Source organism: Cyprinus carpio, chromosome B13, assembly GCF_018340385.1.
Source record: "Cyprinus carpio isolate SPL01 chromosome B13, ASM1834038v1, whole genome shotgun sequence".
NCBI lineage: Eukaryota > Metazoa > Chordata > Actinopteri > Cypriniformes > Cyprinidae > Cyprinus > Cyprinus carpio.
In genome coordinates this window covers 24691288-24718170 of record NC_056609.1, presented here as the reverse complement: position 1 = coordinate 24718170, position 26883 = coordinate 24691288, and the positions used below count along the sequence as shown (strand labels likewise).

General features: G+C 34.5%; 1 protein-coding gene across 1 annotated transcript; it reads right to left on the bottom strand.

The window, feature by feature from the left end:
• Nucleotides 1–3349: 3349 nt before the first annotated feature.
• Nucleotides 3350–26883, bottom strand: golga7bb (golgin A7 family, member Bb). The gene is given in 7 exon segments (XM_042737405.1): nucleotides 3350–4185; nucleotides 7697–7798; nucleotides 12160–12312; nucleotides 13083–13208; nucleotides 24524–24597; nucleotides 24600–24724; nucleotides 26819–26883. Coding segments are annotated over 7 exon segments (714 nt in total). The 5' UTR covers nucleotides 26869–26883; the 3' UTR covers nucleotides 3350–4101.

Genomic DNA, 26883 nt, shown 5'->3' with positions numbered 1-26883 from the left:
GGTTTTTAACAAGGTCCCCAATAATTTCAGTCAAATTTTGCTCTAATTGTTAATGTAATGCATCTTACGTTACTAAAGGATGGGGCAGTTAAGAACTACAGTATATTAGACAGCAAATCCACAAGCTTGCAGCAAATTGTTATTGCTCGCTTAACATGCAAAAGTGTGTTTGCATGTCTTAAAGGCACAGCAGCAAAACAGAAAAAAATGGCCTATTTAATTTTATAGGTCGGAAATGGTGGAAAATATGGACAGATAAATTATGACAAAACATGGGGGGAAAACAGAAAGAAGAATGTTCTTTAACAAACAAATAAATAAATTGAATCAACAGTGCTTGTTTGAATAGAAAAATGAACATGTATGCAACAGACACTCTCAGATGCCCTGATCATGGTTGTTTTTGGCCTCTCATACTGTACAGTTTGGGGTCAGTAAGATATTGTATATTGAAAATAATAATAATAATAATAATCCAGCCACTGCCAGGGTGTTGAGTTGATGGAAAAAAAAATATTTTTTTTAAACAATATTCATAATAACATTTTAATAATGCCTTAATAAAACAATAGAAAAGAAAATGTGACCTGCATTCACAATACAAGGCTGCTTTCCTTTAAACTGTGCATTTTCTCTTTATTCCAGAGCCATAATCACCACAGATACTGACTGCTAATCTCAATATTAGTGGGACTTGTCCTCAATCAATATGGTTGATGGTTATTGTTACCTTTAGTACTATAGTGAATGAATGTTACACGATTACATTTGTTTGTGCAAATGAACAGTTGTGCCACTTGTATATGTGGTATTTCAGTGCAAAATCCTTAATTTCATTCGCTAAAAATACTAATTTACATATGATACCTCATTCATATGTAAATTAGTTTCAATATATACAGTATTGCTTTATATAGAAAGCTCATCACTACATTCCTGGCACAAGTAATACTGCACTATTACTGCCCACTTTTTTTCTTAAAATCCTAAATCAGTCATAGCAGACTATGAAAAGGGTCGTTATTTCTTTTAAGAAAATAATGAGTATGCATTCTTGCCTGAATTATGTCTGAGAGTCTAGCAAATATGCTTAACGTGAAACCAACAAGAGCAATGAAAAATCTTGCAGCTCATTCCGAACAGCTGGTGAGTCAATCTTCTCTGAACCACATCAGTCAAAATAAACTTTATCTAAGATGCATTTACATGTTGGACCTGCTCCTGTCTACATTGGCTCCATTGACTCCCTGCACAAGCACAGACCAGAGATAGAGTTTATTGTGCAAAAAATAATTAAGTAATAAACAAATGCCATTTGTGATTATCCTCCACGAGCAGAGGAGATCTTTGCCCGGTTTGGGCATATTGTCCATGACACCAAACAATGAACCACTGAGGCGCAGGTATGTGGTGGAACTAACAGAAGGAACATGAGCCTAGAGCACTGCAAAGGGTCAAGCCTGCCAGTGAACTGAGGCACTGCTGAATTTGGCCCCTGCGGTACATCATGGGGATGAATAGGGAGAGCTCAGTCACTGTCCAAACTAAATAAGAACCAAAGCCCTACTGGAAACTCCAGCTTAAGCTGGTTGCTGTGTTTTGGAACCAACTTAGACCAGCAACAAACAGCTATTGGCTGGTGATGCAAGTTTAAGGTGGTTTTTGGAACATGGTAGCTGGTAAACCAGTTAATTGCCAGCTTTTTAACTGAATCAAATGTCTCAAAATTGACAAATTCTGAATCATCAACATTGTTATTGAACAGAAACAACATTAAACTGACTTGAGCTCAACAATGACACTACTGACTTCTGTAGAGCTGATTATACAGTAGCTGAACTGAGTTGGTTTCATAATTGATGGACCTTACAGTTATTCTACAGATCTGAATCAACACTGGCAGAATTTGAATTTGTCTAATATTTGAAGTTTGCATTGATTCAATTATTTTCCTGTTTATTACTATGAAGCTAATTTGAAACAATCTTTGTATAAAGCGTAACTTGTAAATAAAGCGGTTTATTTGAAATCAAATAAATGTTAAAGGGTTAGTTCACCCAAAAATGAAAATTAGCTTGCGTTTCACTCACCCTCAAGGCATCCCAGGTGTATATGTATTTTTCTCTCAGACGAATCCAGTCGGAGTTGGCTATTCCAAGCTCTATTATTGCAGTCAGCATGTGTTCCAGTTAAACAGTCCACAAGTCGCCAAAAATAAAGCGTGCGCATTCATAATAAAACGTCCTGCACATGGCTCCGGGGGGTGAATCCATGCATTTTTGTAAGAAAAATATCCTTATTTCAAACATAATAAACACTTTTATCCCACTTCCGGTATTTTGTCATACGCTGAAACAGTTGTAGTACAGTACTTTGGCGTTGCGTGATTAGTGACGAATGTGGAGAGAGAAAAAAACAAAACGCCGGTCACAAATCAGAAGTACAAACCGAGGATTCGCAAAGAAAAATGTTGGAGGATTTCGATATAAACCAAGAGGAGACTGGTTTTCCCTTGCTAAAGTAGGGAAACTTTGCTTCCTTTGCTCCTACAAACAAACCCGTGAGACTAGTATATCTCAGAGGCGCGTGTGCTGTGTCATCTGCTGGAACAGCTTCCGCGTATGACTGATAACTGAAATGAGAGAAAAGTGTTTATTACGTTTGAAATATGAATATTTTTCTTTAAAAAAAACGCATGCATTCACTACAGAAGGCCTTTATTCACCCCCCCCCCCCCCCCACAACCCCCACCCCATTCATTTATTATGAATGCTCACGATTTTTTTGATGACTTGTGGACAGTTCAACTGTAACACCCACTGACTGCAATGGTAGAGCTTGAAATAGCCAGGACAATTTTTAATATAATGCCGACTGGATTCGTCTGAAAGAAGAAAGTCATATACACCTAGGATGACTCGAGGGTGAGTAAAACACAGTCTAATTTTTGGGTGAACTAACCCTTTAAGTGAAATGTAATAAAATATAAAAAACTTATTTCTCATTTTCATTTTGTTTAATTAGATGTAGATTAAATACTTACAACTAAAATTGAAAATAAACTGTCCTATAATAAAAAAAAAAAAATATATATATATGTAGAGATATGTTTAAAAACAACAAAAAACTAATACAAAACACAACCAAATTAACTAAAATTAACAGCAAAGCAGGAAATATAAAAATAAAATCTAATTCAAAATATTTAAGGTGCAGTATGTAATTTGTTTAACTGTGCTAAAGCATAAAAAAATAATATATTTGCAGATATTTCACATACTTTTTCAGCTGAAAAACAATGCTACAAGCCAGTTATTCTTGTGAAATGTGCATTCCGTGTCAGAAAGTCTGTTTTTGTTTTTGTGATTCCACCCACTGCCAATTTATCCAACAGTATTTTGACACCCCGGGTTGCCAGTTGGTTGAAAACACAGCGCATTGCAAAAGATCTGGGTCATAGATTGCATTCACATCAATCCTACCTAAAAAGCCTCAGCATCCATCTTCAAAGCTCTATGACCAGAGGTACATTAAAATGAGGATAAATCAGCTCATCACCCTTCGTTGTTGGTATCGTTCATATTGTGTGCCCTCAATCTGGCAACCCTCGTGAGCATAAAGTCTGAGAAGGAGGGACAGGAGAAACAACTTTTTGAATTTGAACCCATGTCAACCCATTTGCAGTACTCATTTCAACCACTAGCTGTCAATATTACATACTGCACCTTAAGCAAAAACTTTACTAATAATGCGTTTCAAAACCATCTTAATCTGGATTTTCCAGAGCTAACACACAGTGAGAAATCTGTAGGAAGCACTCTGTCCATTGTACCTGTCTGCTAGGCCTCTTTATTTCAGTATTGAGGGCGTCTGATCAAAATGTGTCTGTCACTAATGGAAATGCAGAGGAGGCTCAAAATCAAAAGAGGTGAAGAAGGGGAGGTGTGTTTGTGAGTCAAAGCTCCTGGCTTGTGAGTGAGCAGTACCTGTACTTCCTCTCTCTCTCTTTCTTTAAAATCTGGTGCTCTCATGTTTCAACATGCGGATTTTGGGGAGCGTACTGGCCCCCCTGTACCCATACCCCTGGTGCTGCTCCTCCAGTCATTGAGCTGTGGCACTGGACGGAGAACTTCCAGTGGAGCTGGAGCTGGTGGAACCACTGTCTTCAAAGATGGAGATTTCAATCTGGAAAGCCATAGTCAAGGATTAAATGCTGTGATGTTGAAATATAAGTATATAAAAAATGTAAGGACCCCATTCAATTCTTTAATGAGCATTGTTTCTTGTGATGTCATGTCATGCCTTTTTAAACCAAATTTGGGTGCATATATCAAAGGGTTTATCAGCCAGTTTCAGGTGGTATCATATTTACATTTATGCGTTTGGAAGATGATTTAATCCAAAGCAACATATTGCATTCAAGTTACACGTTTTATTAGTTCATGCAATCAAATAAATAAATTAGTCTTGTTTGCACCCTACTGTTTGCTTTATAAAATTGCAATAGTATTATAATTATATGAATTAAAATTGTTCATTGTTCAAGTATAAAAATATATGAACATGAGTTCAAGATCAGTATTCATTCATACTGTTGGTCTTTTATCCCAGAAGAGATTAAAAATCAAGTTTGAGGTGAGTAATTTTTTTTTTTTAAATACAGAAATAAGTACTTTTATTTAGCAAGTATGCATTAAATTGATAATTGCTCAAATGTGACAAAGACAAATTATTTATATTTCAAATAAAATATGTTCTTTTGACTTCTCTATTCATCAGAAGAAAAAAAAATTAATGGTTTCCACAAAAATATTAAGCAGCACAAACTGTTTTCAACATGAATAATAATAAAAATAATAATAATAAATGTTTGTTGAGCACCAAACCAGCATATTAGAATAATTTCTGAAGGATCATGTGACACTGAAGACTAAAGTAATGATGCTGAAAATTCAGCCATGCATCACATGAATAAATTACATTTTAAAACATATTCAAATAGAAAACAGATGTTTTAAATTGTAACAATACTTCAAAATATTACAGTTTCTACTGTATTTTTGACTTCTTTCAAAGACATAAAAAATCTTACTGACGCCAAACTATTTAACGTTGATGTAAGTACAATAAATATTTGTTTTGTAAAGTATACATAACATTTAGATGGCCTTAACATTCATAGACATGCTCTAAAAGCCACAAAACCCAAATTTGGATCCTAAAAAGGTTCTAGATGAGAGTTGGACAGCTGTTAAAAGCATTCCCTCCTAACAAGAAACTTAGACCTAATCAGATGTTGAGAATATGCAATATTTTGCAAACGTGGTAGCATAGCAATAATGGAATTTAACCCATCAACTGATTGATTTAATTTAAGTTGAAAATGTCTTTCCTATGAGCTAAACCAAAGCTCTGTGATGAGTTACTGGTGGTCAGTGTGGTAGGAACTGAATGGCAGCTATTGTTTGCCCATTGCTCCTAAGGTGACAGCTGGTTGGATTGCGCAGGACTGTGAGCTGACAACGGGTTGCCAAAGCCAGCCGGGCCTGCAGTCAGCGGGAAGAGGGAGGAACGGGACTGCCAAGCTAGCTTGATGGTTCACTGGATAGATTTCCCAAAGGGAATCACCCAAAATTATAGGATCCAAAGAATAATATGTTCCTGGAGGATCTTTTGGTAGTGCATTTACTGTCATACCTGAAGACTGTGGACATATAATAGACTTTGAGAGAAAAGGAACGCACAATAGTTACTTGAAAGATGCTGAAATTTCATTATGTATGACAATTTATATTGTGAAAAAAAGGAAACTAAAATAATAAATCAAAAAGGAAACGGGTTGCCAAGGCAACTAGCAGACAATTGGGGTGCATGCAGTGCATTGAGCCTGATTTCTGCAAAGTGACAAGCATTCAGCCAGGCATCAGAAGACTTGAAAGAAACAATGCAGCAACATCTCATTAGGTGAGTTGCTTAGAAACAATTAGTCTAGTTCACACTGACCCAACAAATGGCAACATTTTAAACTTCTACAGATGCCTGTAGGATTTATAATGTGAGAAACATAAGCAGCATTATCAAAATGCGTACACACTGACCCAACAAACTCTTATAATTTGATCTAATTTGGTTGTTATTTGTTGGAAAACAGTGTGAATAGGTCTCAAAGCTCCATTTATTTGATCAAAAATACAGTAACAAAAATAATATAGAAAAATATCATTACAATTTAAAATAATTGTTTTCTATTTTTATATGGTTTAAAATCTATTTTTTAGCAGTCATTACTCCAAGCTTATTTGTGCAAAAACTATTTTTAGTCAGAAATTACTAGTAAATAATTACAGAGTAAGTGCTAGTAATTACACATGAATTTGTTTTTGGTAGGAAATCTTAAATAATATTTTCTTGTAAAATGTAGTCCAATAATTTTTGTTTTATTTATAACTTCATATATATATATATTTATATATATATATATATATATATATATATATATATATATATATATATATACATACACACATATATAATATATATATACACATATATATATATATATATATATATATTATATATATTATATATTATTTATATTATTATATATAATTATATAGATACAAAGTTTACAAAGTACAGTGTCACATGATCCTTCAGAAATCATTCTAATATGCTGATTTTGTGCAAGAAACATTTCTTATAAGAATATCAAAAATGGTTCTGCTGCTTCATATCTTTGCTGAACAAAACTATTCATCAAGAAAATAAATAAATAAATAAAATAAAAAGAATCTTATCGGCCCAAATTTTAGAAACGGTAGTGCAAATATTTTACTTTAGCATGGCTCATGGGGATTCCCTAAATTTTGTACACTCTCTGCACCTTTTAAAAGGTACAGTTTTGTACTGTTCCTTTAAGGTACCAGTATGGACCCTTTTGAAAAGGCACCACCATCATGACATCTTTTGTACCTTTAATTCTGAGATTGTACTTCACTTTAAAATGAAGTTCAAATAATGTAGATATTTGAGTTATGGTTACAAACTTTAATTTTTTAATAATGTTTAATTAGGACAACTTTGATTAATGACACAATTTGGGTTAAATGTGTACTGGAAGCAAATGGTGTGTTGTGATGCAACAAAACTAGATTGTTCCCTTTTTGATATTTTACTTTCTCATCTAAAATCCCATTGATGGATGTTCAGTCTGGCTTTGAATCTTAATGACTTTAAACTCCAGCTGTCAAACAGTTCAAGTGTCTTTAACCTGCAAGTGTCTTTTAATCGTCTTGACATTCCTTTTCTAGTTATTCTTTAATCAACACACAGACAAAGTGTTTCCAGGTCTGGCCTCAGGTGCTTTTTGGTCTCATACAGTTTCCTAGCTACAACCACAGTGCTGGAAAATGGAAAGAACTGCCTACAAAATAAGGCTGATTTTCCAATTTGCTTTATATCAACATAATCAAAATGTCACCTCGGCTGAATGGCTGAAGGTGAAGTGATATTCTTCCATGGCCACTGGAAAGTATTTTACCCTAAAGTGACAGCTAAAAGTTTTTTTTTTTTTTTTTTTTTTCAGGAAACAAATAACATAATTCATTAAAGTTTATAGATTGTACATAACCCTTTCAAGGTGGTGACCACACTTAAAAAAAAAAAAAAACACATCTCGAGTGTTTGCAAAGGATACCACTCTCATGCCTCTCTCAATGGGGTCTGTGAGGAGCAAACCTCTGGGTGCATAGATCTTTTCATTCTGCTCCTGAATGTACATGCTGATCTTTTTCAGGATCTGTGGGGGTCACAGAAGAGATGCAGTGAGGAGGAAAGCAAAAGGTTATTATGATTAAAGTAAGCATAAGATAAAAACTAAATAAATGCATAAAAAGGAATAAAAAAAGCCACGATACATCAAAATTGTCCTATAAGTTGAGGTGAATACTAATAAATAGACGGTGTCATACAAACAAACACAAAATACAATCATGGTAACATGCATGACACTAAAATAATGCAATAAATATTAATTTAAAAACATAAGATGTAACATAAAACAGTATTACAGTTTTTAACCATCTAGAGTAAGGGAATTTACCATAGGATTTTTGCAGTCTTTTACCATTAAAATTAGGATTTTTTATATTTTAATTTTGTATCATTAGAATTAATAAGTAATATTTTAATTATTATTAAAAACAACTATAATATAGCTTATCTAATATATATATATATATATATATATATATATATATATATATATATATATATATATATATATATAAATATACACATATTAATATATTATATATTGTCAGAGCCATTTGTGAAAACAAAGCTAAATAAATGCACATATTATTATATTATATATTGTCAGAGCCATTTGTGAAAACATCAAAACACTACATCAAAACAGAAGTTTATTATTTTAGATTACTCAAGTTTATTTGTTTGACTTTTCAAGTGAGCATTGCAAAGGCTGTCTTTGTTTCTCTACCCCAGTGGGGTGAAACTGTGCATCACCTTGCTTTCCTTTGCTTTCCACTCTACAGAACCGGCCGTGAAAAGGGACGAGATGTTTGTAATAAGGGAAGAAAAACTGATTTGTTCTGAGTTCAGTGGCCATGAACAAACTTCAGGATGAGCAATGACTCACAGGAGTAAATCCAACACATGCTGTTAATATGCTACTTGGCACAACCCAAAATGAAATATGTTTTTCCAGAACAAAGTGTACAAGCACACTTTTATCCAAAAACTTACATTCATTTATCATGATAAAAATTTCATGTAAATATGCAGTGAGCTCCAAAAGCCTGAGACCACCAGTGGAAATGACTTTTCATTACAACTTATATATCAGCATAATATATTGAGTGGAAAGTTGAACTGAAAAATTAACATGAATATCTTAGTGCTTGGTATTTCGACCTTTAGCTTTAATGACTTTAATGCACTTACTTTTACATTATCATTCATTTAGCAGACTCTTTTATGCAAAGTGACTTGCATTGCATTTAAGGCAAACGCTGTATTGGTTCATGCATTCCCTTGGATTTTAAACCCTAACGACATTGCTATTGCCATGCTTACTTTTTTAACATCATAAATTGAAAAATAATGGTAAAGAAAATCTAAATCCTAAAACCTCCTGTTTATTTACATATTTAAATAGGATTTTGAATTCCAGGTTCAGAGCTGGGGCCTCATTTATAAAATGTTGTGTATAAACCATCCTAAATTTGTTCTAAAATCATTTCTCAAAAGTGCATAAGTGCGATTCAGAGAAAACAAATGAGCGCACAAAAACACATGCGTACGCCTCTCTTCCAGATGTGACATTTATAAACTGCAAATGATCTTGAAATTGTGCACAGCTGACTGACTGGTGTCAGACCTCTGCTTTGTAAACGTCCCCTTATTAATATCATTACCATATAAAAGAGCAAACACCAAGATCTGAATTTCTATACTTGAAAATGACGAGCACAAAGAAAAAAGAAAAAAGAAAAAAAAACTTTACTGAGTCTGAAATTGAGGTCCTGCTGGCGGAGGTAGAGGTTAATGCAGGGACGCTTTTTATTTAATAATGTGTAATTATTCTGGACAAACAATGCGTGTGTGGTTATATTTTTGCTATTGACTATTATCAAAATGACTTATTCTAGAAACAACTGAAATAATAATCATTATAATAAAAATAGTAGTAGTAGTAATTATAAAACAATTAGGTTTCCAAAGGTAAGAATAAACTATGAATTCAAGTAAAATTTTCAGTCATCTTATGAAAAGTGAGCCATCTTGCTTTTAAAATCACTTGGTATGACAACTAATAAAAAGTTTAGTCTCACGAAATTCTTGCAAAATTAAAAAAAAAACATTGGATGTTTTATATCATAATAAAATTAATTATTACACGATTATGGTCACCGGTCTGAAAAAACCTGCATGTCATTTGGCATTTCTTTATATTTACACAGTTTACTAATGCTGCTCAAATGTGCCTATAATGTACTGACACAAAAATATATAATGTATTTTATACAAATATAACTGATGTAAATGACAAAAACAAAGTTTAAGGCTGATGTCTCTATGCATTTTCACAGAAGCAAAGCAGCAGATGTTATAAATAAACAGTTAACAATGTTATTGAATAGAATATATTAAAAATGTTATTGCACGACATAGGCGTATTCTTATAGTCTAGGCTACACAGACAAAACAGTCAGAGATGAGTTTATGCAGTCAGAGATGAGTTTTTTTTTTTTTATGCATTAGTAGTAAATCAAGACTTCGCAAGTTCTCTTGTAAAATAAAATTATAATAAAAAAAGAACAACAAGGAATAAACTGTTTACAGAAAGTGAGTAAAGAACTCTCAACATTAGGCTAAAAAGGTCAGTTTAATCTCACAAAAAAACTCCTGTTAATAAAAAAAAATCTGACTATACTGCACAGTTAATCTCTTATACTGCATCTTTGTTGTTTATGATGAATTCTGTGATTGTACGTACACCGCTTTTATTATTATTGCAGCTTATATGTTCAAATAGCTGCAGTACTCCGACTTTGCCACAAGGAAAAGTGTGTACACCTGCTCAGACCCTGATATGGCGATAAGTACTTTTCCACGTTAAAGACCATAATCTATAAAAATTAACTTCTCCCAAGACATTAAAACAAACACACAAAAAACACATTATCCCAGTTAACGCACATTTTATAAATGAGGCCCCTGGTGCTACCTGTAGCATTCTGGGTCTCACAGTGTTTTATTTTTGATTTCATTTATTAAATGGTACGGTAGCACAGGTAAATTAAGAGTTGTCAACAGAGCGCAACAGTCAGATTCCAGTAAAGTAAAAATCACATCTCATTTTCTCCATTAAGAAACTGAATTTTAGTGACATAACCATTCAAAAGGAGACGTACTGCACAATGAGATCTGAAGTTGTTAAGCAATGATTTATGCTTTTGGAGCAGCCAAAAGAGCTCAATGGTCTATTCCCATAAAGCACTGCAGATGGCATGAAATCATTATGTCTTTTGAATTTTTTAAAATGCCTAGGGAAGAAAGGAATGTCAAATAAATCACTGGAGGCAAAGCAACTTAAAAATTGGCTTCTGATTCCTGTACATATGTTTGAAATAATGACTGTTCACTATTTAATAATTATAATCATAATATATTGATTTCTTTTTATCGATTTATTCAGATTTTACATTGAAAATGTGAAATGTAGACTGTCAAATTTCCAACTCGTGTACAACAGGTTGAGAACTGCTGCTGCTCAACAGAACGAAAGGTCATTTTGTGATTTACAGTCTCAAGCCCTGATGTGTGACACAGTGCAGCACGCTCTAAATCTTTGTCTCCACTGCCCTGACTTGTGTGTAATCACTCGTCTTTGATGAGGAAGATGCTTATCATGCTAGCCCAGGGCATGAGAGAACTCATCCGTGTCCACTCATGTGTGGCCTCCTGTCAGCTGGAGCGGCAAACAAAAGTGCTCATCATGGGTGGGTGCAGTTTATCAGAGTTCGCCATTAAGGTGGGCATTTTTACAGTCTGGAGTTTACAATAACTCTCTGGAAAAGCCTGATGTGACCTCGGAGTTCAGGCATGAACGACGTCACTTTTCAAACATGTTAAAGCATGAAGATGAATATGACGAGAGAAAGACATTCAACTTTACGTCCGCTCTATCTCAGTACAGGTGAAGCACACCTGTATGAAGTAATTTGCTGGCCTTTGGAAGTACATCGCAGCACTGAATGCCATGTTATGATTTGGTCAGATATGCCCACTGGTGGACAGGTGCTCACCACAAGAGAACTATTGTCTAAGTAGGGCGTATCTGCACATATAAACCTTATCTCAACTTTGTTTGCCTGCTATTCAAAGAAAGTGATTTCCATCTGCTGCTGCGAACGTGTGTGGTCAGATTCAAATGGGTCGGCACATCAAAATGTTCAAACTTTCTAATGTTTTGGTTCTGTGTGAATCCTTGGGTCACCAGGCCTGAATGCTCGTCTTTGATCTTCAAAGGCGTCCATGGGTTGGAGCTGTTCTCAATCTTACATCTCAGAACTGGCTTCTTGATGAATGTTGAGTGTATTGCAAATGAAACAGGGGAAGACTTTATCTTGATACCTTTTCATAGCGTGTCTCCATGCACAGGAAGATGATGTAGGCCGTAGCACAAGCCAGGCAGCCTTCCAGGTAGGACTGACTGCCAATCTTTTCAGCCTCTGCATAATAGCAGTTCAGCGTCTTCACCGTTTCTTCGAACAGGCTCCTCTCGATCTGCACACAACAGTTTGGTTAAACTTATTCAGTGGTTCCTCTGCAGTAAATGGGTGCCATCAGAATGATTTACAAATAACTCGCACAACTCCAGTCCTTCAATTAACGTCTTGTGAAGCAAAAAGCTGCATTTTGCAAGAAACAAATCCATCATTAAGATGATAAAACTTCAAATCATTGCTTGGTCCTCTATCCATAATACTGTTTATCACAATGAAAAGTTGTCTGGTTTGAATCAGGAGAGAAATCTACACAGATCAAGCTGTGTTTACTAGCGAAAACCATCCAAAAAAGTACTAAAACATGTCAGAGTATTTTAATCTGTGTGGAGTACAAAGGGTGGAATTTTTCATTGGAGGAAGCATTATTATTGATTATGTACTATATAAGGATTATGGTATTTTAGTTAGAAGTGATGGTTAGAAGTCAAAATGCCTTAATGATGGATTTGTTTCTCACAAAAACTGTTTTTGACTACAAAAGATGTTAATTGATGGACTGGAGTCATATGGATTACTTGTGGATTATTGTGATGTTTTTATCAGATGTTTGGACTCTCATTCTGAGGGCACCCATTCACTAGAGATCTCTTTGTGAGCAAGTGATGTGATGCTAAATTTGTTCAAATTAAGAAACAAACTTATCCACATCTTGGACAGCCTGGGGGGAATAAATAGCTAGCAAAATATTCCTTTAAGATTGAGGCAATCAAATATTTTAAGAAGAAAACAATGCATCATGGGATGTGCGACCGCATAAATGAAACTCACCCTGCTGTCCAGCTCCGCAGGGAACTTGGTCAGGAATTTGCAGATGGTGCCGTCACTGTAGTCTCTCTGAATGAAGACCTTGGTGGCCAGAGATGCACTGTGACGCAGCTCCTGAAGGTTGTGAAACTATACAAAGAGACACAGAATACAAATGGAACAGTCACTAGGGCTGCGTTCCCCGCTGCCATTTTGAAGTGTGTTCCACTTCGCGAAGTGGACGAGGGAAGTTTATATACTCCACTTTTAGACTGGCCATCGCGAACTTCCCCAAGCACTTCCCCTCTGGGAATCCCCGCTGCCATTTTGAAGTGTGTTCCACTTCGCGAAGTGGACGAGGGAAGTTTATATGGACAGACCCTCGACGCCTCGATTTTGACCAAGGGAGCAAGTCTGCTTCATATGCACACTTCTGGCCGCTCCATAGACCACAATGTTACACAATTTTGATGTCATAGCATAGTTTCATTTATCACCACCCCAAACAAGTCTATGATATATAAATTATGAAATTTATTTTTTTACAGCCCAGATATACCTACATATATACATATAGAATACTGCACCAAACAAATTTGTAAGGGGAAAATGTAAACAATAAGCCAGCTCCATTGCAGATTCTAAGTAATCAATGGCTTAGGACATTCCAGTTCAGCCCATTGCAAGGGTTCCGCCAGTAGTGGGCACTTATGCAACATAATCAATGACGTACATCTGAGTAAACGAGACAGGGGGAAGTTTGCGAGTGAAGGGCATAAGAAAACAGACTGGAATGCAGCCTTAGGCAGTGGTATGACTACCACCTTGTGTGTATATCATTTTAAACATGTTTCATGTAAATCATTACTTGCACAGTTAAATCATTGTACATGTGGATAAAAAATTGTGATTTGACACTTAAAATTGAGAGGGTCCTGACAGTATGACATTGTGTCAATTAATTTAATGATTTATGGTTTCTAGCTCTTCCAAGACACACAGAAAACCTATGTTATAAAATGATAGAGAATGGCCCTACATCAAGACTCTATCAAAATGAAAAACGGACAGGGGCCTCTGAAGCAATAATATTTTAAAATATGAAGGAATATGTATGCATGTTTATAAAATCCGGGCCAGAAAGAAGACAGTGCATCAATCACAAGAAGGAAAAGAAACACTCAATGAGTTGTTTTAAGACTTTATGTGTAAAACCCATCTTCACCAGCTCTGGAAACATCATGTAATAGATTCAGAGAGCCAAGAGAGAGAATGAAACCTGATAGATCCAAGAAACAAATCCAGCTCTAATGACCAATTGCTGTGTCCTATTTCTCTTGATTCTCTAATTGACAATCAGACAGACATATTCCAGCACTCAGTCTGTCTACAGTGGCTGCCGGCAAAAGTATGTTTCATAAATTTAATTTTCAAATAGTAATAACTGCATGAATTAAGAACAGACTGCAGTTTTCTGTCTGAGAATATCACTTAACACACTGCATCAGTTTCTTTCTTTTGAGACCTTGTTTCCCCCTTGTAAACAAATCCGTATTTCAACAGATCAAGACATAAGACAAGGCTCACAGCATTATTTTCAGCAAAAATGAATGGGCCTCACAACTGCGGTCTCATTAGTGTAATTGCTGAAAGCTTTGATGCCAAAAATAAGTCTATTGTTAATTATCTCTATTGCTAACATAGTAATGTTACTTTGCAAGCCCAGAGTTGAAACATACAGAAAGAATGCTAAAGGTTTAATGGTTCTTTAAAGGTGTGAAATGTGACTTTAAGGGCTTTAGATAAAAGATTTTAAGGGATAGTTCACCCAAAAATATTTTTAATACCGCCATTGTTTCTCCTTGAAAGTAATGAAACTAAAGGGATAGTTCACCCAAAAATGAAAATTACCCCATTTACTCACCCTCAAGCCAGGTATATATAACTTTCTTCTTTTCTTTTTACTCATTTTATTAATTTCTTTATACGTCTATAAAGTTTTTATTATTTTTTTATTTTAGATTTAGATTTAGTTATTTTAGTAAATCAAGTCAAACTAAATGAAATTGATAAATGTTGCTGTCAGGGTTATGTTTGGATTGTGTTTTCAGCTGACCTGTTTCCCAGTGACCTAGTTTTCTGATTATGTCATTTTGTTCACCTGTGTCTTGTTAATTTACTTGTTAGTCCCTTGTTTGGTTGAATATTTATAGTGCTGCCTTTCCACAGTTTCTTTGTGGTTGTGTTCTCCTGATTTTCCTAAGTGGATTTATTAAAAGACTCTGTTTGTTTGATATCTGCCTCCTTTGAGCTCCTTTCCCCAGCAACCACAGTTGCATTGGCACCTAGCTGAAGTAAAATAAGTCATTTTTCATATTTTGTTTAATTTCAGTTAACAAAAAAATGTTTTTAGTTTCAAGTAACTGTAATATCCCTGAGGCATTTGTGTTAATAAGACATAGAACTAATGCTTTAGAGAGCTAAACATTTTTTTAAACTGTGCTCAAAATTGGCTAAGTCTGCAATCAAAGTCAGGCGATGTAGTTTGTAGTTTTAGGAGAAACATCTCAGACAAAAGTTGATAATTAAATGAGGCACAACAAAAAGAGCCACCCCTGAGCAAGATTTTAAGAATTCAGCTACAAGTTGTCATTATGACTTCACACCATCCAGCACTGGAACAAATACAAAGAAAGTCAGAATTAGCAACCAAAGCTTCATAAGGATGGACATGAATGATAATTAATCTTCACTGTTGCCACTACACACAAAGCCTTTTAGTTCATGCCAAATGAGACGAGCCTAATTATCCCTGCACTTCTCCACGGAGGCATCGCTCAGAGAGACTCACGTTGAGGACGCTCATTATAGCTGTTCTCCTGTCTGAAATCCCACAGCAGCTGTTAGCATAACCACAAGCAAGTGGCTTATCTGGCCACATGACTGTCCTCAGTTGGATTTCTCCCAGAAGATATGATAAATTATTCACACATGGGAGGTCATCTAGACTGTTATCTGCAAGATATGCATGTTGTTCCAAACCTGTATGACTTTCTTTATTCTGCAGAGCACAAACAGAAGACAATTTAAAGGAATATTTCTACCAAAAATGAAAGATTGCTGAAAACTGACTCACCCTCAGGCCATCCAAGATGTAGTATGTTTCTTCAAGGGAATCGATCTTAAGAAATTTAACATGAAATCATCCGCTTACCTAGGGATCCTCTGCAGTGAATGGGTGCCGGAGGAGGCAATATTATGGATTATGGACTCATATTTTGTCCAGAAGTGATAGTTTAAAATGTCTTAATAATAGATTTGTTTATTACAAACACAAAGTTTTTCACTTCCTAAGACTTTAATTGAACGACTGGAGTCATGTGGATTACTCAAGAATTACTGTGATGTTTTCATCAGCTGTTTCAACTATTCCTTTAAAGAACACTGAGGTTCAAACAACATTAGACCCATAGATTTTTAGACATTTTTTCAAAAAATTCTTCTTATGTGATCCAAAGAAGAAAGTAAGCCATACAGTTTTGGAGGATGAGAAAATGCAGTTTTTATTTTTATTGATTGACTGATTAATTGCTGAACTATCCCTTTAAACAGTTTTATATATTATATTATTTATTATTACATAGTTTATTATTTAATTAATTACTTCACAGATTAAAAAAAAAAAAAAAAAACAGTGGAACATACAGTAGTATATAGTAAAAGTATATTTTGATTATCGATATCTAGTACATATCAAACAAAACACTTTGATGGTATTATTTGTCAGTCTGTTACTATTTAGATGCAACTATATTTCCATCTTCAGTATACTGGCATGCCTCACAAAGTTGTATAGCTTTGTATACAGTACATTGTAAAAAAAAAGTTGTAATTAAAACAAAGATTACAGAAGTACAATTCACAAAAAATACAATTTCAGTCTTTAAGTGATTAATTCAATGTGTTACTTTTGTGTATTTTAATCAATTGTAAAAGTTACTAACAATTTCAGACTAAAACCTGTTTTTACACCATTTTTTTTTTCAGTGTACATCAATAAAGTTTTATCAGCCAATGCAATTGGAAGTGGCAATTTCTGTAAGCTCTTGCCATTTTTGAGTCCTATTTGCATCAGACGGTCACTAAACGGATTGTAGGTGGTTAGTGGGCTTAGGCTATGACTATAAAAAGAGTAACCATCCCATTTCTGTAAATCCTGAACTGTCAAAGTCAGCATGGCTGTAATTGGTGAGTAAGTCTGAAAGGTGAATGAGGGTACAGTAACATTCCTGAAGTGAGACCATTAGCATCGGCCATCACAACTCTCAGCAGTGAGATGGTCACGGCCAATTAAAATTCATCAGTTGAGGAAAAGGTTATGAATTTTAATGAAACGTACTGTCCAGCAAGAACATCTGAGGGGTTAGAGGTTGATTCTAGATGCTGCCAATATTGAGCTGTTTTTCAAAAGTAGCTGAGCAGATCTGTAAACGCATATTAGGAAGAAAGATGTGTAGATTCAAAACTTCACAGGCTCACAGGCATTTCCGCTTCCTTCCCTTGTGAGCGGGGAAGATGATTTTAAACAGATGTGACAGAGGCAGAACATTTACAGCTCTCGGGTTTCTTCCCACAGAAAAAGAGCAATGGTGATGCGCTCCCAAACCCTTGAGAGACACTGTAGAGGAAGCAAAAGATAGACTCGCTTCAGTTTAATGGTGGTTTATAGACCTACATGTTATAAGTGAATGAGTCCAATTGACTGAGAGAGCAAAAAAAAAAAAAAGACTCTTTTCTGCCCTGGAGAGCTGGGTGTTTAGCAATATTTTGGACTCATTACACAGAGAATAAGTCAGTCAGCCAGCTTATGAGCTCAGTTTTAAGCAGCACATAAAAGAGACTAAAACCATTCAAATGAAATATAATATATATCAGTCATATCATGTTAGTACTCACTGATGCACAGGCCAGCTGCCCAATGTCACTGAACTTCTCAAAACTAGCTACTGTAATACTGTATGGAGCTTTTTAGGTTCATTTATCTATACCTATATACACAAAAAAAAAAAAAAAAAAATGCTTATATGCTTTTGAAAATTTGGCTTAAAGAAAATTAAGGACCATTATAAATTTTAGCATTGTAAAAAAAAAAAAAATAAAAAAAAAAAAAAATCAACTCATAATCTTGCCAATAAATAAATAAATAAAAATAAATAAATAAGTAAATGTTTGTATAGGCTACTGACAGGTATGGCTGAATAATAATAATAATAATAATAATAATAATAATAATAATAATAATAATGTTGATAATAATTTTTTTTTTTTTTTGTTACAATAGATGTGTCTTCAAAAGATAGATACACTGATAGAACAGATAGTATATAGTATGTTTAGCTAAATACATTAATATTTTCATTAATTTAATGCTGGTAAAAATTCTACTGAAAATAAATTCTGTTGTTTTTATTTTTTACTTTCTATTCATTTGTTCTACTTAACTTTTTTACTCAAATAGTTGTTTATGTTTTTGTTTTTTTTGTTACTTTACCCACAAACAGATCAACAAGCATTTGATACCCATCCTGTGCACAGATGCCTTTATAATCTAACACTGCTGATCTTGAGCACATTTTGTTATCCATGTTAATTAAATACCAGGAGATTATAAACTGACTTCCAGTCCCCCAAGAGACTCATTTGCTTTTAAACAGAATGCGGCTGCCTTTTGAAGCTTGTTTATAAGTGAATGATTGTCATACCAAATAGATTTTCACAGAAAATCAGCTGAACAGTTCAGTACAGCTCAGGCAAAAATAAACTCATAGGAATTGCTTTGAATTTGTATTTAGCATTAAGTACAGTAAAATATTTGGACGCTTAATCCCATTTAAAAATCTGAATCTCATTGCATTAAATAGCAAATATTAAACCAAGCAGTATAAACTTTTAGCACAAGTACACAAGCAAAACCTTTCATAAACACTTTAAATTATTCTAAATTAAGTATCTGGATCTGAAACTATTCCATAATCGGGAACTGACTCAATTTATGTCAAGTATTCTTAATTCTATTCTAAGCACCATTATGAAACGCTATCATTGCATAATTGTGCAGGTTACATTCAGATTGTTAACTTGTAACTGACCTTACATGTGCTTAACATCTGCCACCTACTAGAAACTGAACAGAAGGAGAACTTCAGAACGATTCAGCAGATATGTAAGATTCATTGAGTGTAAACAGTGCATGGATGCCATGGCTTTAGAAAATGAAGCAACTCTTGAAAGGGCAGCGTGTCGTTCTCTAACCGCTAGCAGAGATGCTGAGTGCACATGGCCTCGGGGTCACATGAAACAAATTACAGGTTGCTTTAGCTGTGACACTTTAAGAGGGCTGTTACACAGTAGAACTGCTCTCTGTCGTGCTAGTTCATTGCTTCGCTTGTCCACTCTCTCTCACTCCCTTCTTTCTAGATGAAAATATCTTTTCACTAAACATTCACCCTGTCTTATAATTGTAAATGTGTTTCAGTTCAGTACGAGCAGTATGACTGCATTATTAAAATGTTTTACGATCTTGTTTTGTCATTTTTAGTCACTTCTAATGAACTCAAGATATTCTGGAGATCACAGTTAACAAATAACACAAATCAAAAACAGTTATTGTGTTGTATAGAATTAATTAGATTTGGCAAGTGCAAGTATGCAAAAGGAGACGGCTGTGCTTGGATTTACTTAGCTATAGGGGATAAAACAGTACAGGACATTTGCTAAATCTTAATAAAACATTCCTTTGTCCATTCTAAACATATAATAATAATATATATATATTATATATATTATATATATATATATATATATATTATATATATATTATATAACAACAGTGCAAAAAGTATATATAAGCATAGAATATGTTTAGTCTAGCAAATAAGCATATTATTATTATTATCACAGCTTTTTTATTTTTTATTATAACAATTGTTTTCTAATAATAATAATGATTATAATGGTGGACTATATTCTGATTTTATTCCCAATGATCAATGCTCCAGTAATATATTCTGATTTTATTCCCAATGATCAATGCTCTATTATATATATATATATATCCTATATATAAGATATATATATAATATATATATATATACACACACACACACACACACACATACACAGTATATATACATTTATATTTATACCATAGTTTTTTCTGGTCCTCGAATCTGATTGGCGGATAAGAATGCGATATAAAAGTGACAGCAGAACTCCAACAGCCGTTTTACCATTTGTAATTGTATCACCCAAATGCAGTATCTTTTTTATAAATATTACTGTTTTTGTGTCACGGAATGTAGTTTTAAGAGGTTTTAAGACGAGAATGTACTTGTCTATAGTTCAAATATGCAGTTTTTAATAAAGATAACGTCTATTTGAAAATTTGCATCGTCATTTTCTGAGACGTTAGGTCCAGGGTGTCAGCACTTATGAAGCCGCCCGAGAGTGCCTCACCTCAGCCAGATCTTCTGGAGTTTACTGGCTCAGATGTCTCTGTAGTGGTTACACATGAGATATAATTCATTATGGTTACATCTAACGGTTCTCTTTGGTCTCATTAATCTATTATTTGTTCCAGAGAAGATAGTTTTGGCAAAATCTCATGTTTATGTAAATTCAATGCAGAATATCAGAGTGCTGCCTTTGTACTTTTGACTGAATGCCTAGCAACCTTTATGATGGTTGTTGTTGTTTATTAAATATTATTATTTATTATTCAATAAATATTATTTTATGTAAATAATAGTATTTAATAATAGTGTTTAGTATTGAGAAACGTCAGTCAGCTTGAGTCAGCAGTAAAGACTTTTATATTGAAAAGTTATAAATGCAATAAACGGAAGTTATTTTCAGTTTCAATAACAGCTTGACGCAGCAAACAAATGCACTTAGCAGCAATATCACCCTTAACAGATGAAAGGATACTAACTTTACAACAAAGATAGCGCTTTCCTCAGCAGATATTCAAACTAATGTTTATTGTGAATACGAGACTGATCTGAAGAATGAATGCTGTATCAGATGAAGGTAATCACACTCGCCAAGTCCATCTCTCTCGCTAATATACACTACAATAATACAGCAAGCTTTTAATGCAGTAATACAGTAAGCTTTCAATGAAGCAACTCAACGTTCCTTCGTTACTAGTTCTAAAGTGACGTTTTGGAAGGCTTGGGCTTGGGGTCAGCTTTAGATTTAAATCCGTGAATCTCATAGATGTGAGATATATTCCTTCAGGTAGGTTTATGGTTAGTCTACATTGATTATAGCTGGCTAAAAATATAAATTGTTTATAAATGAATAAATCTATGGTATCCCCATAGTGTATGTGTACCTGGTATTTCTTACAGTATGGGGACCAAATGTCTCCACAAGGACAGAAATACCAGTAAATTTTGACCTTGTGGGGACATTCTATAGTCACCATGAGGAAAACAGCTTATAAGTCATACAGAATAAAGTTTTAATATAACAAGTTTTTTGTCGAAAGTTAAAAAAAAGCAGTAGAAAGCAGCAGGTTTTGTGTGAGGAGTAGGTTTAGGGGTAGGGTTATGGTATGGAGATTACAGTTTGCACACTAAAAACCATAACGTAATGGAATGGAACCCATAAAACATGGTACCCAACTTGTGTGTTAGTGTGTGTTTGAGTGTAGCTATCAGGCCCTTAAAACACAACAAATCAATGTGGGAGTCTTTAATAGCCATGCTATGTGCCCCTTCACAAGGGTAAAAACACTGTTGACTTTGGACTCTCATCTAGACAGATAAATCACAAACAAACCTTAAAGGACTGTCTAATGCAGCAGCTCTGTGTAAAAACAGAAACACATCACACATCAGTTGTCACAGTAGCCTCAGAACACAAAACAACCTGATTTATTTCCAGCAGTAGTTATTTAAAGGATTAACTGCAGTTAATTTGAGGTGCATGTCAAAGAAAAAGCTAGAGAGCCATCTAAAGAAGCCTAAAGAATGCTAAATTGACCAGTGAAGCGAAGGAAAGACTCTCAGAGCGTTCCTGAAACATTCCCATGACTCATTACAATATTTTTTAATAAAAACTAACCGGATGTAGGACAAAAAGACCACAAGATGCCCAGAGCAAGTGCATGACAACTCTTCTTGTGACAGCAAAAAAAAATTTTTTTGCCCAGCTAATGTTGGCTAGGTGAGAGTCAACAATCAGTTTCAATATCCTAGTAGAAGTAAAATCTAGGTTGCTGAGGGATACAATTGTTTCCCCGAATACATTACAAACCGTGGAATCTCATTGTGTATTCTCACTGGAGGGATTTGTCTTGCTACCTTTTGAATAAATCTGTAAACAAGATGGCTGAGTAAACAGAAAGTGCATGCAATCTATACAAAATACAAAACATAAATCACCATTTATCATACATATTAATATATGATTTCATTAAGCTAATTAAGGATAAAGGGCAGCCATACAGACATTATTCCTTAATAGAGAAAATAAATGGTATTTGGAAGTTATGCCTTTAGAGAAAAGAGATGTGGATGCTTATGCATATTAAATATGCCCATCCATGCTTGCATTCTCTGTTTAATTATGAATAATGATGCATATGATGTCAACAAGGATGAAAGAAAAAACTTTAAATTAATGAAGATGCTAGAGTATTGCACATGGTTGGCAGGACGTTGCTATGCAGATAGCAACAATATAAGTCAGAGAGGGATCTTAAAATAGTATTGATAATGAAGGATTTGTCAGAATCTCTCCAACACTAAATACATCAGTGAAACAAATCTCACACCAGATAATGTAAAGACTATGACCATTAAAATTGCACAATTGCTAATAGTGAAAGACACTGGTTGTTGTATTATGGTTTATATGCAAGGCGTAATACACTTAGCAGGGGTGTATTCCAAAAAGCAGGTTATGTGACATACCCAGGTATGTTTGAGGATAAGTTGAGGATTATATATGTGTGTGTGTGTGTGTGTATGATATGTTAATGATGAAGCGCTAATATAAATAATAAATAAGGTAATATTTTATTCTAATATGGTTATTATATTTATTTTACTGGCATATATAACAAATATCTGTATAAATTATAAAATACTATGACAAGGTAATGTTTCATTTATTATATTATATATATTTAATTATTACCTTTTATATTATCATCTAACACATGGATCGGCATTTAATAGCATCAAACAAACAATATAATTCGTATTCTCAAGGATTAAAGATTAAACGAAAAAAAAATAAAAATTATTGCACAGCCATCAATTAGGTGGCGATATGCACTAAGCATGTCCACGACCAGTGAACAAAAGAAGAAGAAAGAAACTGCATGGCCCGCTTTTTCTTAGCGTCCGTTTCCATAGTGACTCGTCGATTCGTCGCTCTGTTGAGAACGTCTTGAGTCTTAACCAGGAACATACTCTGTGTTGAATGAACTTACTCCCGGATGCGTTTTTGGAACCACATACCTCGAGTAAGCAAGGTTTGGGGTTAATCAACCGAAAGTGCATGGTATAGCTGACGGCAAGTTAACCGTGCTTTCTGGAATACACCCCAGGTCATTATTGCAAAATAAACTGATCAAAATATCCATGTTTATTTTAATATCCCACTTTTAGACAGCTTTTTACAAATTATAACCTGAAATAGATAAATAATAAAATAAATAAACTGAAAAATACATTATACTATCTATCTATCTATCTATCTATCTATATATATATATATATATATATATATATATATATATATATATATGTTATATATGTTGTGTGGTGTGTGTGTGTGGTGTGTGTGTGTGTGTGTGTGTGTGTGTGTGTATATGTATTTTTTTTTTTTTTCTATATAGATTACTTGGAGAAACAGGAGCACAGGAAACATGGGTTTCCCCGATCAACTGTTAGTTATACTGTTACCACGGTCAGTAATCTTAAATATATGAATGGTGCAGCTGACCAATCAGAATGAAGTATTCCAAAGAGTCGCGTAATAAATTCTTCTACTTCAGCATCTGTTGGTTCTTTATTCAGTCTCAGTCTGTATATTTGTGTCTCTGTCCAGGGTGCTGAATTACACATCAGTCTGTCTGTATCATTCACAATTAGATAGATTCCCTCTTTTTTTTTTTTACCACAAAATACTGAAGCTTCACTTTTGGCTGGCTTCTTTGGAAAACTCCGTGTCACGTCGACGAAATCAGCCTTTAAAGGAAACATCGTCTCCATTTCTTAATTGACTTCTTTGAACGCGTCTCATCTAAAGCGTTTACAGAAAACATCGTGATTCAACCCCACAGCAGGTGTCAAAACAACTTCATCTAAACCACGCGAATGAAACGGCCCCGTTCTCCGCTGTCTGTTCATCTCGCACGAAGCTCAAATGGAAGCGTTAATGATTCTTACCTCTGTCGCCATGATGCCTGAGACGGTGGTGGATCTGTCCCGGTGCTGAAATCCTCTCCACTCGTGGGACAGTAACGGACGGAGAGATGAACGCGCTGGAGAGGGTGGAGCAGCGTCCTACTGATGGAGGAGGAGTGACTGGTACAGAAAGTACAGCTGTGCTTCACTTCATGTCTGTAGATGCGTTGGATCTTAGAGACTCTGAGAGAGAGAGGGAGCAGGACCACCAGAGGACTATATTACCACATAACCACTGGGGTTAAAAAGTACTTCATCAATAAAGAAAGGCTCTCCATTTTTCTTTAGATGTGGAGACCTTTACAGTGACTACACTGTAATAATAATAATAAATTAAAAATAAGTTGTGTAACCCAGGAGGTGTTGAATGTAACTTAATTTAACTAGTTTTATTCAAGTGAAAAAAAAATATATTAAAATCCCTTAGACAAATTAGGTAGAAAGAGCTCCTGAAGGTTTACATTTTTTAAAGTATATATTTGAGATTTATACATTGTATACATTCATACAAGTTTACAGTATCCAGCTAACAAAATATATTCTAAGAATGTTTTGACAGCATTCCCTTTAAGTTATTTCTGAATTAAAACATTTTCATATTCCCTAAATGTTCAAAATGTCAACTTCTGTATGTTTAAAAACATTTTTTTCTTGGGAATCGAATGTTAGAGAAAACATTAAGGAAAAGTTCCATTTAATCATTTTGCAAACATTATGGGAACATTAGTTTTAAATGTTCATCGAAAGTTCTGAAACATATAGTAAAATAAATAAATAAATAAATATTACATCTAAGTAAAATGTAAAAAAGTAAAAGTATTTTCAATTTTTTTTTAAATGTTAAGAACACTGAACAAATGTTCCATTTTATTAACTTGTTCATAACATCAGAATCTTGCCAGAACATTAGCCAAAATTTCTGATGAAATATTTAAAAATGTACATTAATACAGTGAAATTGCTTGACACTCAAGATTCAATAATTTATGTTTTCCATGGTGAGTTTCAGCTACTACTATACCTTCTGGAAGAAAATTCAGACTCCCCCAAGGCTGAACAGGTTCATTCATTCATTCTTGCCGTTAAGATCTCAAACACTAAGATATATATTAAATAAGGGTCTAAGGGGTGGCGCAGTATATGATAAAGGTGACGTGTGTATTCCCAATGAACATTACATGTGGATGGAGGACTGTACATACTGAGATGCAGGCAGTGGTGTGGACTGATGTAAATCCAAGTATAAAAAAAAGAAATACTTAATATTCCATCTGAAATTAAATTATGACAGGTTTATGTTGTGCTGGCATTTCCTGGCGTCTGTTTGTTACAAAAATATCTTTCTTTGGCGATCATTGCGGTGGCTCAGCCTGAGTCATACATGCATGAAACAGACTGCATAATTCACAGGAAAGGCAAAGACTCTTAAAAATTTATCGATTGCGCTGCTGATGTTTGGAAGCTCATAGGCTTCGACCAATATGTGGACCGGAGAGTAATCATGTTTTAACCATGAGCATGCCTAATAAAAACAAGCAAGGTGCATATAGTATATGCCTGTTAAAGTAACTCTAAATGAAATGATTGAAATGGTGGAATGCACTGTGTAAGAATATTGGAAAGCATACCTTAACTAACGGCCTTGACTTGACTTGATATGAAAATAAGATATTCTTGAACAAAACAGACTCGCTCTTTCTCCAAACAGGAACATTTGTCATTTTCGATAGCTGTAACTCAGAGATAGATAATCTCAATTACATTAGACACAGGACAATACCATCTGCTCCTGTCTCTGACTGAAGACTGTAACTGCATGCTACATAATCATAGCAAAAGAACTTCGCCTGGCATCCAAACAGTAAAACAATTTGCATTACAGGCTCACGTGGGCTGACATAATCAAAAAAGCTTCTTGCCCAAGGCGTGCACACAGTCACGCACACATTCAAAGATTCAGAGATGATACATCCGAGAAAAAAAACAGAGGAAGTGTATATGCTAATCACAGCTTATTTGATTAGACAGCATAACGCCTTTGGGAATGTCAGATAATATGAGGTCAAATTTGAACAAACATGCAAAACGTGGGAAGCAAAGCTGCTTTATTTAATTTCCAAAATAATTTTTTTCACTTATAGGCTATCAAATGAGGTTATAAATGACTCCCGTTTTTCATAATGGGCACTTTTGATTTTATAAATAGGAGAAATCTTTCCTGAATGGAAATAGAATCAGGAAAGCATGCCGAACTAAGAGCATTTACTTGATACTCACTCTTGATTGTGGGAATGAAACGAATGGGAATCTCCTCCTTTGTTTTTCATCTAGGCCAAAAATGT